At 40.4% G+C, this 13,637-nt stretch overlaps 3 protein-coding genes across 4 annotated transcripts in view; all 3 read right to left on the bottom strand.

The window, feature by feature from the left end:
- plekhm2 (pleckstrin homology domain containing, family M (with RUN domain) member 2) overlaps nt 1-5,288 on the bottom strand; it is a 22,516-nt gene extending 17,228 nt beyond the window's left edge. Inside the window, exons 1-7 of one of the 2 annotated variants that reach the window (XM_005730762.1) lie at nt 4,710-5,288; nt 2,900-3,006; nt 1,935-2,044; nt 1,747-1,846; nt 1,520-1,607; nt 1,251-1,425; nt 443-502 (exon numbers count right to left, since the gene is read on the bottom strand). In XM_005730762.1, the coding sequence (XP_005730819.1) occupies nt 443-502; nt 1,251-1,425; nt 1,520-1,607; nt 1,747-1,846; nt 1,935-2,044; nt 2,900-3,006; nt 4,710-4,769 (700 nt within the window). In that variant the 5' untranslated portion in view covers nt 4,770-5,288. The remainder of the gene's footprint in view (nt 1-442; nt 503-1,250; nt 1,426-1,519; nt 1,608-1,746; nt 1,847-1,934; nt 2,045-2,899; nt 3,007-4,709) is intronic. The other variant, XM_005730763.1, reaches the window with a different exon arrangement.
- Nucleotides 5,289-5,879: 591 nt separating this feature from the next.
- On the bottom strand, nt 5,880-10,240 carry ddost (dolichyl-diphosphooligosaccharide--protein glycosyltransferase subunit (non-catalytic)). Its single transcript, XM_005730761.1, has 11 exons — nt 9,954-10,240; nt 9,206-9,316; nt 9,032-9,118; nt 8,831-8,934; nt 8,657-8,751; nt 8,387-8,480; nt 7,563-7,711; nt 7,145-7,292; nt 6,933-7,053; nt 6,671-6,777; nt 5,880-6,445 (listed from the first exon to the last, which is right to left on the bottom strand). The coding sequence occupies exons 1-11, from the start codon at nt 10,186-10,188 to the stop codon at nt 6,296-6,298; spliced, it is 1,401 nt and encodes a 466-aa protein (XP_005730818.1). The 5' UTR covers nt 10,189-10,240; the 3' UTR covers nt 5,880-6,295.
- A 709-nt stretch (nt 10,241-10,949) lies between these two features.
- zbtb17 (zinc finger and BTB domain containing 17) overlaps nt 10,950-13,637 on the bottom strand; it is an 8,574-nt gene continuing 5,886 nt past the window's right edge. Inside the window, exons 10-15 of the mRNA XM_005730858.1 lie at nt 13,377-13,511; nt 13,151-13,271; nt 12,664-12,794; nt 12,241-12,504; nt 12,052-12,141; nt 10,950-11,698 (exon numbers count right to left, since the gene is read on the bottom strand). Of these exons, the coding sequence (XP_005730915.1) occupies nt 11,280-11,698; nt 12,052-12,141; nt 12,241-12,504; nt 12,664-12,794; nt 13,151-13,271; nt 13,377-13,511 (1,160 nt within the window). The 3' untranslated portion in view covers nt 10,950-11,279. The remainder of the gene's footprint in view (nt 11,699-12,051; nt 12,142-12,240; nt 12,505-12,663; nt 12,795-13,150; nt 13,272-13,376; nt 13,512-13,637) is intronic.

The raw sequence follows: 13,637 nt of genomic DNA, 5'->3' as shown, positions 1-13,637 counted from the left end.
GAAAAAATATCGAACCGTGACACCAAAGTATCGAACCGAACCGTGAATTTTGTGTATTGTTGCACCCCTAGTAATTATGGAAGAAAGCACTGTGCTTTTAAATTTGTATTAAATGTACACAATGCAATTTTAAATTCCCAGCTATGGGAGTAAATGTACATCACATTCATTCATAAAAAGTCAGTCATGTGTCACAAAACTTCAGATTGAAATTTGCCTACAATTCAACTGAAATCACCTACATAAAACTCAACCACTCTTACCCATTTCCCATTGATCAAGTGTATTTCTGTGTCTTGAGATACAATATTTTACACCAGCTAGCAGTTTTTACTGGTAGAGTATCCAGCATGCTTTAAGCACAAACATGCCAGACAGTAGGAAGGAAAGGAAGGAAGGAGGCATGGTAGGGCAGGAGAGGGAGGGTTGACCAATGTCCCACCTTCCCAGTCTGCACTTGGCAATGACTGCAACACGGGGAAGATGTCACCAAAATCATAATCTAAAAAAAGGAGGGAATAACATTCAACATTAGAGAGAGGTGGAGTGGAGACAGGTGAGAGGAGACTTAGTCAATGTCACAGAAACAGTAAAACAACATGATATGTGGAACACAAAATAACAGAATCAATGCGGAAAACTAGACTAAAAAAAAGGAGAACTGGCTTGGTGCTTGTGGGGTGTGAATGGGAAATGCTTAGTGCTGCAATCACCCTGATGACAATATTCAATGACAAATGGCATCTGCACGCCAAGTCAGCTGATAAAATGCACTTTGATATCTGTGAGTAATAAAAGGCCAAGGTCAAACTAACTTCTGCTTTGACATGCCATTAGCCTGACATCACAGTATGAGCAAAAGCACATGAGTGTGTGATTGCACTGATGTGAACCCTGATTACATCATAAACCCCAAAATACAGCCTGCCATGCCTGCATGTCCTCTCAGCAGAAGAGCAGAATATAATGACACGAGAGCTAATTCCACACACTGCAGACACAGCAACACTTAAAACTAACACTACATATTTCTATTGGCTATTAAAAAAAATTCAATAAATAAAATAAACTGACTACTCAATCTTGACTTTAAGGGCTATTAAAGAATTAATAGCGTGTAAAGTTGCAAAGATTGCAAAACCAGTTAGTCTGTTTCTCTACTCTAAAACACACATAATCAAATCTGAAGAAAAGTAAGAAAAGCAGGAAATAAAAATTAGCTACAGATTAGCACATTAAGTACACCTTACCTTCACTAGAAGGAGCTATGGCACTATCATCCCACTCCAGGTTGGTGGAGGTGAGGGAGGTGAAGGAGTGCAGAGACAGGCTGTCTGAGCTGGGCAGTCTTTCCTCAAAGTCCAGCAGGTTCTGTGGTTTGTAGTATTCTGGCATGTAGGGGGCCACATCTAGATAGGGCACATCCTGAACCACCAAGACCCAACAAAAACATATAGTTATGCTGCAGTCATTTAAGAAATTTAACTTGTATTGATATGGTAGTCAAGTATATGCTAACCAGCTCCAGATCGAAGCGAATGAACTCCAGGCCGGACACCAGTGTGAGAAAGAGCGTGAGGTGGTCGTGACTGCAGACCAGTGCGTTCCTACCCGTGAAGAATTTTTTTAAAAAAACAAAAATTTGTGAGACGTGTTCACAAAAGACAATGTTTCAGTTTCAATATAACTGATTAGCAACATTTCATTTCCTTTAAGCCATCGGGATCAAACGACTAGATGACTTACTTGAAATAATACTTATGCAGCAGTGCTTGGTTCTCCTGAAAGAGCCGAAGATAGCTCTCTAAAGAGCTCTCGCTCAGTGCCAGGTATAGCCACGCACGACCTACAAACAACAAACATAATAGTTCAGTAATAATTTACTCTCCAAGTACTCCACATGTGTGTGTGCTGGTCTAAGAGAGATGCCTCACTTCGACCAAGGTTGGTTGCTATGTGCTGAAGCTCATCTATCTGCCGCACAGCCTCTCTTCTAGTGAAGTGAAGGACCAGCACCCAGTAGCCTGAAGAAATGTCTTGCAGCCTGCAGTGAAAAGTGTATATGTAAACTGAAACCAAAAGCCTCCACAAGTTGTAACAGATTTCATGGATGGACATAAATCTTGCAGAAAAACACAGAAAAAATACAACTGATACAAATGTTTGCTCTTTCAATCCATAGACTTTATACAAAAGATCTATTCAACATCTGGATCTGAAAACTGAAGCAGTGCAGAAGAGATTTTAAACAGCATTCTCCCTCATCAGCAGGGGGAGTCTCGTACAGCAGCAAAAAGTCAGAGCGCATAGCAAAAGTGGACTGTTCGTCCATTGATTCATGGCCTCAGTAAACATTTTCTGGAAGAGTTTATGGTCTCAGTTTCTAGGTTCAGGTCTTATGGAAACAGAACATGATGTTTATTTTGTACAAGGCTATGCTTTAGGGCAGGACCATCTTGTTGTTGACAAATCGAACAAGCTGTCTCCACACTCATGGCCTTTGATCAATGATCAATGGACTTTGATCGGTGGTTGTTTATCAATGGTTGTGACAATTTGCATATTAATGATCAAGACACTGACCTCACAGCTCATTGTTCATTCATTGGGCTGGTCTCAGTTACTGTACAAATGTTCTGTTTATAAGGTTGGGGAAACCTACAGTCAGCTGAGACTGAAAAAGTCATTTGGATGAGTGACGACACGTTTCTCTCACTGAAAACGCTACGAAAAGATGAACAAAATCAACCTTTTGGGGTGTCTACACACTGACATGTAGCTTGAAAGGACTCAAATGGCAACAAGTAAAATGCTCAGCTTGATGGGAATTTTGCAAATCATGGTGTCATGGTAGCTTTTATGTACAGTGTGTGCAATCTGCTTCTAGTGACCATCTTACCCATATAGCAGAGCGTGGTCAAGGTGTTCACAGAGCCGTTGCAGTACCCGGTCGTGATTCCGAATAGCTGGAGTTTCATCCTCGCAGGCAGCAAAGTAACTCTGCAGCTGTGAAGAGACAGCGTTGGTTTGTTTTGTTGTTCATTCACTCTAGACAAATAAAATAGCCACCAATAACCATGTAAAGGACCTCTTCCCATGACTGAATTTGTAAAACTGGTCATTCACTGTTATTTGTATTGCTTTAGTTTCACACAACGGCATCTTTGATTTCAAACTATCTGTTTGAAATCAAAGATGATGTTGTATGAAACTAAAGCAATATAATTGATGATGAAGTTAAAGTATATTTATGGATGCCATCAACACTGCATGAATAACATTTAGGACAAGGTCTCAAGAAAATTAATCATACAATACAACATACAGTTAACCAAGGAATTTAAGCCAAGTCAAGGACTTGCCAAGAAAGTTCGCCTTTCATGATTTACATTGACAGTCAAGGTAAGTTGGCTGCAGCACAGACTTCATAAAATATCTTTGACTCTGGGCTGGAGACTTTAGCTAGCTATAGGATATGCATGTATTTCTTGTTACCTATAATAGGGACAGGAGGTACTAAACAGGCTTTAGTTCATACATTGTTCACGTGATTGGGCTTCAATGTGATTAGTGATGAGCGGTGCCACTTCTATCCTTGTAGTGACTATTTCACTTCAAATCGCATGTGCTGGCACCGAGGACCAAATAGTGACAGGCAACACTGTTTCATTGTCCTGGACTGACCTGCAAAGCCCCTTGAACTTAATCCTGAACCTAATATAATGTATTAAAATACCAAAGCATGAACAAACTGTGTGCACTTTGGGGAAAGGTTTGAGGATTGCAACTCAAGAAAAAAACGATCATTTATTTCCTGTGACTTTATTCACATGACTAATGTTTGTCAGAGGTAAACACTGTACATTTGCCCACAAGCTTGAGGAATATCTGCTTACAAGCACTGTTACAGTCCTTTAGGTGTCAGTCCAATAAAACATATGAACATGGTAAATTACAGGGTAAAACCTGGTGAAACACAAATATTTGCTTGATGGAATAAACAAATATGGAATTTTTCTAATTCAAACACCCGATTATGGGACTGGTGATTTGGACTGGAAAATACAACACAGATAAATGAAAATGTCAAGGGGAAGAAGATTAAATATATAAATAACAGTAATAATATAAAACGATATAAAACAATAAATAAAATGACAAAAAATAAATCATTAAATAGAAAAACATGGTTTTTGAAAACGAATGCAAAAGCTAACTGGGAGAGAAGAAGGAAGATTTCCTATAACCTGCTGTCTGTCAGGTTATAGGAAATGTTCCACAACACCTAGCAGATCTGCACATGACTTCCAAAATGGCCCATTACTTACATTTAAAATCAAGAGCAAAGATCCACTGACCTCTTTTGCTACAAATGTGTCGGATTTATGGTTGCAGGTATGTTTATAACAGATGCCGCAGTAAACAAACACAGGGGCTTGGTGTCACTTTTGTTACCATAGCCAAAAAAGACACAAACTTCTACTTAACTGAGAGCTGGAGCCATAAAACATTATATGAAACATCTACTGCGCTATTTTCTCTTTATCAGTAGGGGCAAGGCCCTCCTGTGTCCTCCTGACTTGAAAGTTGCCCTCTTTAGCAGACAAAAGATGACCTAATGTTAGCTATAGTGATTCAAACGTGTGAAAAATCTTAACGCGAAAATGTCTGGCAGTATTTTAGCGGTAACCAACCCCAGCAGCGCTTACCTTCTTAACAGAAAATGAGATATTTTCCAATATACGATCCTTTACTTTCAGTTGATCCATCACTGGTCTGTTGGCAGCTTTCAGCAGGCAGTCAGCTGACTCAAAGCACTTGTTTTGCTAAAGCTAAGCTAACGCCGCCTGCAGTAGCTTGCTAACATTATCCTGCCCACCAACACAACTGGTTTCCAAACTAGCAATATAGGACTAATGTCAGTGTTAGCGACCGACACTAGCTCGGGACTATAGTGCTAACGCCAAAAAAACAGCGAAGCGGTGTAACCTCAGTCACTGAACAGCCCGGTTAACCTAGTGCAGTTACCCTATGGCTGTGCATTAGCTTTAGCCACTCGACTTTTTTTTCCTAGGGGCTTGCGATAACTAACAAGTTTTAAAGTTAACCCACATTTTACTGTTAGTAGAACCGATTTTTCTCACACTCTGCGTTTTATTACTTTGACTGCCACTTGTGAACTACGCCTACTTTAAGTCACCTCTTTGTGCTTATTTCCGTAGTTAATTAATCAATGTAACGCATGCTAAGGTTACTTTCATGCTATCGTCTTCTGAGTGACAACTGAACTCACGCCGTCAGTGAGTTACGTCAATGACGTCATCCGGTTTGTTAATCGCAGACTGAAGGACCTTAAATTTTCGCAAATTTAAAGATTTAATGCTCAGAATTGTGCCAAAACCCAATATCAATGTAAATTAGTGTGTGATTGAATTAATCTGAATGAAGTGATGAATTCGGCACAAGACTCCACTGTTTTAACTAAGTCATAAACTTTTTTTCCGCAGCGTTTCCAGCTCTTCTTCAGACCTTGTTCATCTTGGTAAATGCTTTTTTTAAAATGTGCACATATCAAGATTAAGGTTTGTTTAATATCTAGAGTTTTGATAGTTGTTCATTTTTACTTTTCCCCACATTTCGCTTCTTGTTAAGTATCTGCACATTAAAATGAGTGTCATTAAACATTTATTTTGCCTTAAGCACAAATCATAGCAGCTCCACATTCAGTGGACCAAACCACTCGTAACATTTCAATGAACACCGTTATTGCGTGTTAAGTTACAGAGACAACAGGCATTTCTATTGAGTGGAATGTCAATATTTTATTAAGATGACTCCAACTTATTTGGAAACACATTAATCTTATCAAAAACAAACAAACAAATGAGTTGTTGCCATAATCAGTGCATGTAGTTACCACAATAAACTTTTCTGGCTGAAAAATAAAACAATGCAGGTCAAATTTTATTGTAAATTTCTTCCCCATTTCTAAGCAAATGTTTGACTTGAAATATTTAATCAATTGTAAAGCAACTTTAAACAAACGCTGACTGACTTCTGAACAGACATGGGCCACTGAGTGATTCCAAAGTGTAAAAAAACCTCCCACAACCACTGCATTACAGTCAGGGCCTCTTTTGGCCCTCAGACCCTGACAAAGTGAGTTCCCCAATAACAGAACAGAAACAGTCCAAGTCCCTGCATGAAGACTCAAGCCATCACGACATTCATTTCCACTCTTCACACCACAGGTTCACTTCCAGTCTTATTTTCTCTTCCCCACTGGCATTCTGTATTAGTCAGACTTCTCCTTCTCTTTCATGTGGAGGAAAACTACGCTGAAGACAAAGAGTCCAGCCATCATGGAGAAGACACTGGCATAGTATGGGTAGGCTGAGGGGATGAAGCGCTCATACTGGGTGTGCTGCAGAGGACGCACCGATACCTACGGTGGAGAAACACAACTGGATTAGTTAGCAAGCCATACAGCACATCAACTAATAGGTTACTATGTTACTATTACAACAAATGATTGATAAAAGAACAGAGGTAGTAACCAGGATGATTAATTGAGCAATACTTTCCATATTTACCATTTCTATACATTTATCTTATAGTAAATAAACTCAACATGACTCAGTCTTTAGGAGGGAACTTCTGATGAACTTGCCTGAGTGGAGGAGTAGAGATGTGTATATCCTAGTCGGTTATAGTCCACTTTGAACTGGAAGACTCCATACACATCAGGCAGCTTGAACTGGACACTGTATTTACCTCCTAGTTGAACAACAATGGAACATTTATCATAAATGCAGTTTGTAAATATGACGAGAATATGAAGTCAATCCTGCCAAACATTATAAAAACAATACATGTAGGTTGTAAACAAGACGTAAATGAATGTAAATATATTCTATAATACAATACCATACCATTTTTCTTGAGATAAGTCCGGACGAAGGGATCGATCCTCACAAACTCAAGCTGGATATCATCTCCGTCGAATGGGATCCAACGGCCCTCGGACAACATCTCAATGACAATGCTGTATTCCTGCATGAAAAGGGTTTACAGTGATTGAGCGACACTGCATTAAAAACAAATATCTTCACGGTGATGATAACAAACAGACAACAAGACCCACCACGAGGTCGGTGATTGTGTATGCTGTGGGGGCGTCGGTCTCCCCCACGCGATGATGGGTAACAGCTCCCACTCTGAGGACTCCAGCCTCCTTGAACACCCAGCGAGACAGAGCCTCGGCCAGCTCCATGTTCCCTGTCCGCTCGTGCCTGAAAAAGCCCACAAGGACAGGGAACACTGACATCTGTAACCAACTATATTGTAACCAAATCTAATATCAGTGACTAGTTATTACAATCTTACATTTTAAGGCTGTTTTCCACCTACAGATTAGCTTTAGGAGGTCAAACGCACTAAACTGCAAACTCAGTGGAACACATTCTAAGCATCTAAACTTGCAGAAATCTCCAGTAAATGTGTTTGAACTTGTAACATTCACATGGCAGAAAAACAAGCCAGGCCATCACTGACAGGAGTACCTCTGTGAACCTGGTGTGGCTTTCTGCACAGCAGAGTTGAAGAAGGCATCGCTGAAGAAGTCCAAGGAGCCACTAAACACCACTCTGGCATTGTTTCGAGCCTGAAGGCCAGCGATCAGCAGGGTGTTCTTGCCAACAGCGTGGGGGTACTACAGCATTAAAAAACACAAAACAACAACAACATTAAAAAAGTAAAATTAACTTAGTACCTCCTGTCCCCAAACGGTCATGGCCAATAGCTGCCCCTCCCTGAGCGTGGTTGTGCATGAGGTTTGGTCCTGTTAAAAGGGGTGATACCGAGAAGTTTTTCTTCTCACTATCAAGTGTTTGCTCATAGCAGGTCATCTGATTGTTGGAGCTTTCCTCTTCACAATACAATATAAAATGCCTTGAGGTGACTGTTGTTGTGATTTGATTCTCTCTATAAATAAAATCAAATTGAAGTGAACTGAATATCCATTCAGGCTAATAATAGTTATACAAGAATCTCAACTCAACTTGTTTATTATTGGACTTTACCAGCGTAATTTTGCGTTAAAAATAGTTGAAAATAATCCTTAATCATCTCATACTGGGCTTGGTGCTGCCCTGTGGTTCATTCTGCCTGAACAAAGCAGTTTTAGCTCCACCCTTTGTTCTGAAACTTTGACCACGTTATACATCGCGGAGAAAATGAGGTAGTGCACAATAAGCTTGTCTTTTTCTTCCAAAAGCATTACTGCACAATTTTAATTTTAAAGGGCTACTTATCATGCCGGGACAGTTTGTCCTGAATAAATCATAATTCATTACCTGACATTATCATGACATGTCAACAGTATTACCTGTGAGATGGGTCTGTCAGGGAAAAAGGAGTAGGAGGTGGAGGACCCAGTAAGGATGTCCAGGACAAGAGGGTTGTCTGGGTCTGCCACCATGCTGGAAGAAGTGAGCCACATTCAATATATTTTCCACTGAGCATGGGAGTTAATCTTTTACAATGACTAAAAATCTAACAACACTATCTGTTACATCTTCTGACACAAGTCTCTGCTCCAGCTAAAAGGATGAATTTATCATTTATTACACATCAGTGTGAAAATCACTGTGCTTACCCGACACCCTTGAATAAAACAGGTTTCTTGGTGGGTTTGCCGACAATAGTGGGAGCTTTCAGCAGGTTCTCTGGGTCAGCGACAATCAGGGTATGCTGGAGTTACAAAAGATCACAAATTACAACAACATAACAAAACATAAAATGGCAGCTGTGTAAAGGCCAAGCCATTTACCTCTCCAGGATCAGACACATCATAGTTGTGATGATCAATGACGGCAGTCTTTTCCTCGTCAAACTCAATGCCACACTCACTTCCCAGCTCTCTCAGAGGGTCGCCTGTGAAACAAGAACAAAACAAAAATACTTGAATGATCATACTTAAACATTTCAAATAATATACGACTTGAACAAACACTGTTATAAATCAACTGACCGATGTCTGAACTTGCAGCAACCAGGACATTGCCCCCACCGTCAATGAAGGATGTAATAGTCTCCACATTTATATTTCCACCAAAGTCTGCGGATGACAAAAAAGTGTTTACCTTCAGGAAGAAATCACCTGCCACAATTTATTTATTTTTTGTTTTAACGCTGCGAAACTCACCTTCAACTGATGGTGAGAAGATAATTAAGTGGTCATACAGGAACTGGCCATATTTGATCAGCGACAGGGAGGGATCATCAGCGGTCTTGAAGGTGAGGTCAAATCCACGGTCTGAAGAAGACAGATGCATTATAATTAACAGTAACAATGGTGTACTAAGGCTAAAGTTTTAACACAGTGGTTTTTGAAAATTAGGACATGTTTACTACAACAGGATACAGCAAAGGTGTGCAAGCACTGATGTTATCTCTAACAAAAGCATGCAATATCCCCGAGTATTACAAAAAGTTGTATCTTCAGACAAAGCGTTTTGTTTTACATGTCTTCTTAAAACAGTAATAACCCAAACTGTATGAACTCCTCTTTTGAAGACTGTTGCCTAATCAGGAAAGTGGATTTCTCCCACTACTGTACCTACCAGCAAACCAGAAGAGCAGAGGAGCGGAAATGCAAATATGCACGGAAATGCATAGTATTATTTAAATAATTTTAACAACAACAGCATCGAGCACATCTTCATTTATATAATTATATTACACTGAGTTGTAAGAGGCTCAAATTACGTTAGGACCGCGAACACATTACAGCTAAGCTAATGTTAGCATTCTTGCTATCGTGCATCAATTTCTGGTCTAGCAGCGGCTTTTTGTTAGCTGCCAAAAACTTGCTGATGCCCGGTAAACGAGGCATATATACGACTGCATAGCAGAGTAAGTAAAGCTGCAAAAAATAGTATTATCATACTGACCTGCCAGACTGCGGAAGAAGATTGAATGGGTGTCTTTGATGTTGAGGTTGTCCAGCAGCACCAACGTCTTACCGTCAGCCAAAGCACAATGCAGCACGGAGGCTAACGACAGCAATAAAAGGACGCCATGGTCCAAAAGCTTGAACCGCCTCATTAACACCGTTCCGGTTCGTTTTTTGGACGATGATAAAGAACCGGACCGGTTCGTCTGCATGACTGCTGTCAGCGCCGCCATTTTGCTGCAGAAGTCGACGTCAGCGTTAGCAGTTGACTAAACTCTGACCCTAAGAGGCAGCCAATCACAGAGCGGAACGCGTCGCTCTGACTGCCAGTCAACCAATAGCGTGAGAGCTTCATTGTAAGCCTGGCAAACAGGTAAGTCCAGGCATTGAAATATAAATATGCACATTTTTACTGAATATTTACAACAAAAACGGCGTTTAAACGACTTAAAGGATTATGCCTTTCAGCTGTCATTTAAGTTATTTCTGTTTTTAAATAATAAGCAAGGCACATAAGCCTTTGTTATTCTTTTTATTTATTTTTAGTAAAAACAAGAGCACAACACAAGCAGTGGCAATTCTTTATTGAGCTGATGGCATCTTCCAGTAAAAGTAGTATTAGGGGTTTTATCCAAGCATTCTGCAGACAAATTAATGACACAAAAATCAATAGTGACACAAAAATGTCTTGTGACATTTGTCAGTTTGTCGTCACTGTACACAAGTCTAATCTTTTCAGAGGTAACATGACAAATATACAAATATTATCCAAACACAAGATTTACAACACCTTGCTTCTGTAAAAAGGCATCAAGTGTCCTTTACTTTAGTTTAGTACTCATATATGTTCATGTAGATAGCCTTTGAATAACATTCTCTGCATGAAAATACTTTAAGTACAAGAAAAATATTTTGGATGTTTAAAGAAAATGATTATATTATTATTTCATCATAAAAATGGGAAAAATATCACATAGAATTTTTTTCTTTAAGTTATACTGGGTAAGACAGACTTTAAAATGTTTTATATAATGGACGAAGCACAGTCCTACACTGAAGTCTAAAAATAAACTACACAAAGTAGCATAACCGCCTCTCAACGTTTACAAAAACTACTAGATCTCACCTTGTTTGCTGAAAACAGGACATGATTACTGATCACAAATCTGGAAAGAATTTTTTTTCAGGAACAGTGTCTGTTATGAATCCAGTTCATATTTAACAAAACTCATAAACACACTTCATTTCTTACTTCTCCTTATACAGTATAAATCTCATTTCATTTACAAGCAAAATGACACACACTTTTAACAAATCTGTCCCACTACGACTGCCTCTCACACTCCATCTCCTGCTCCTTGTCCTCCTCTACATCTTTTTCATATGTTTTGATCTCAGTGGTGGTCTCCACCTGTCCATCCTCCACCTTCTCCTGAACTTCCTGTTCTGATTCTTCTTGTTCTTGCTCCTCTCCAATCATCCCGTCCTCTGTTTCTCCCTCTCCAACCTGAGCACGGAAGATTAGCTCTCCTTCGTGGATGACCTGTTCGGGTGTGGGTTGCCATGTTGCAGTGGAATCCCCCTCGGCAGTGGTGGCTGCGGTGTACTGGTAGAAGTCGGAATCTGCCTGAAACATGACCAGGGCTTGAGCTGTGTGGATGCGTACGTGCTGAGCTAAGGAGCTGGCATCCAAGAATTTATCGCCACACGAATCGCAAGCGTACAAAATCTGCGTGTTGGGATCTGAGAAGAGAAGAAGGTTTCATGAACAAACGAACCATTTTTCAATCTGTGTCCTGTTCTGTGTAAGAAAAAGGAACTGGCTTCTGATGAAGTTTACGGTACTGTTTACAGTACTGTAATAATACTTCTCATTGAGACCATTTAGATGGTTATGCAAGTAGCTGTGTACTTCAAAATCTGTCTCACATACTCATACGTACATATTCAGCTTCTTTTACTGATTATTGTTTTCAGGGTCAATAAATGGACTTCAGCTTATAAGCGTAACACTCCATACTGCTACTCCCCCAAACCATGTCTGATATTCTGTTGTCATTCATAACATTACATGTTTTTATAATGCCAGGTCTTACCTGCTTCTTGCACTTTCTCCACGGCTTTGGTGATTTCAGCTTTCAGAGCTTCAGTCTCATCTGCAGAAACCGAAGCAGCCACTGGAACTACTGTTAACAGACACAAACATTGTCACCGTCTGTGCCTCACAGCCATCTATAAACATCTGTGTTGTTGATTACATTCTAGCCTTGACGATGTAGTCTGACCTGTCAGCTGAGCAACAGAACTGGCCGCCAGGGCCTCTGTCGCCAGTGTGACGATGTCCTCCGTGGTGACAGTGACGATGTTGATCTCGCTGTCAGAGGTGCATGGCCCCGCTCCTCCATCACCCAACTCGTCTGAGCTTCCCTCTGACACCACCAGCCGCTTCATGCCGGCCTTGCCTTGGTGCACAGTCTTGACGTGAGAGCGCAGATTGTCCACGCGATTGAACCCCCGACCACATTTATCGCACAGGAACGGCTTCTCTCCTGAGACAACAAAACAAAGATAAGTAGTCAATTGACGGTGAAAGATCAGAGTTCTGCTGGATGGATACAGATGTGGTGGGAAACAGACTTAACTGCTCAACAGGTGAACCCTCACTCTCCCAAAAAAAAAAAAAGCCTTGTAACAAATTTGTTCTTCACCTGTGTGAATGATGATGTGCTTCGACAGGTCTCCCACATTAACAAATGCCTTGTTGCACATCTGACACTTGTGCGGGCGGACGTTGTCGTGATGGCGAATGTGATTGGCCAGTTGACTAGACTGCACAAACCTGCACAAAAACATATATATGATATTTCCTCTCATCTACTTTACTGACACATTTATTCATTTTGTTCATAAGAAAATAATCTTTTAAACAGTATTTTAATCTCTAATTTGGTCAATCTCAGTACTCTCACTATCATTTGAATGAACTATAACAGGTCACTGTTACTTGACCTTTGAGAATGACCACAAATCTATATTATCTTCAATTCTCATTACCGCCTACACAAGTCAAAACCTCTAAACTACACTTAATATTCCCCTCTCAAACATCCCTGTTAAATAATGCCAGTTTCTATACCTCAGCTACAAGTGAGTTTGAAACCTGAGCCTATCATTGCAGCACTGTGCCGTGCTGACCTTTTACCACAGCGATCGCAGACGTAGGGCTTCTCTCCCGTGTGCTGGCGGACATGAGCGATGAGGGAGCTGGCCTGAGTGAAAGCTTTACCACAGATAATACAGACACAGGGCTTCTCTCCTGCAACATATAAATAACTGTTTCACTATCGTGGGAAGTAGATAATATTCACACAGGGATTCAGATGGAAGAATGAAAATAAGTTCCCCAGAATCCCCAGAGTACCTGTATGGATGCGCTCATGCCGCTGCAGAGCTCCGGGATCACTGAAAGCTCTCTGGCAGTGCCCGCAGACGTACGGTTTCTCCCCGCTGTGAACCCGCAGGTGCCTCTTCAGATTCCCTAAAAAGCAGGTATTAGTACACACAGATTAGACCAAATGGCTCAAAGAAGAAAAACAATTCTACATAGTAACACACCAACTAAAAGCAATTAAATAATTTTGTTCATGTATGGTCTAACTATTGGACATCACACTTTATTTTA

The sequence above is a fragment of the Pundamilia nyererei genome, unplaced genomic scaffold (assembly GCF_000239375.1).
Source record: "Pundamilia nyererei isolate P.nyererei 1_Seehausen unplaced genomic scaffold, PunNye1.0 scaffold00039, whole genome shotgun sequence".
Classification (NCBI taxonomy): Eukaryota; Metazoa; Chordata; class Actinopteri; order Cichliformes; family Cichlidae; genus Pundamilia; species Pundamilia nyererei.
Note: the sequence above shows the minus strand (reverse complement) of the source record. Positions and strands in the feature narration are given on the sequence as shown.

Excerpts from the sequence above, each read along its gene's own strand:
- ddost (XM_005730761.1), bottom strand. The coding sequence starts at position 10,188 with ATGGCGGCGCTGACAGCAGTCATGCAGACGAACCGGTCCGGTTCTTTA. Across the intron at positions 9,119-9,205 it reads CTTCTCACCATCAGTTGAAG|ACTTTGGTGGAAATATAAAT; the intron begins GTGAGTTTCGCA and ends TGTCATCCGCAG. Across the intron at positions 6,446-6,670 it reads ATCTCTACTCCTCCACTCAG|GTATCGGTGCGTCCTCTGCA; the intron begins GCAAGTTCATCA and ends TCTCCACCGTAG.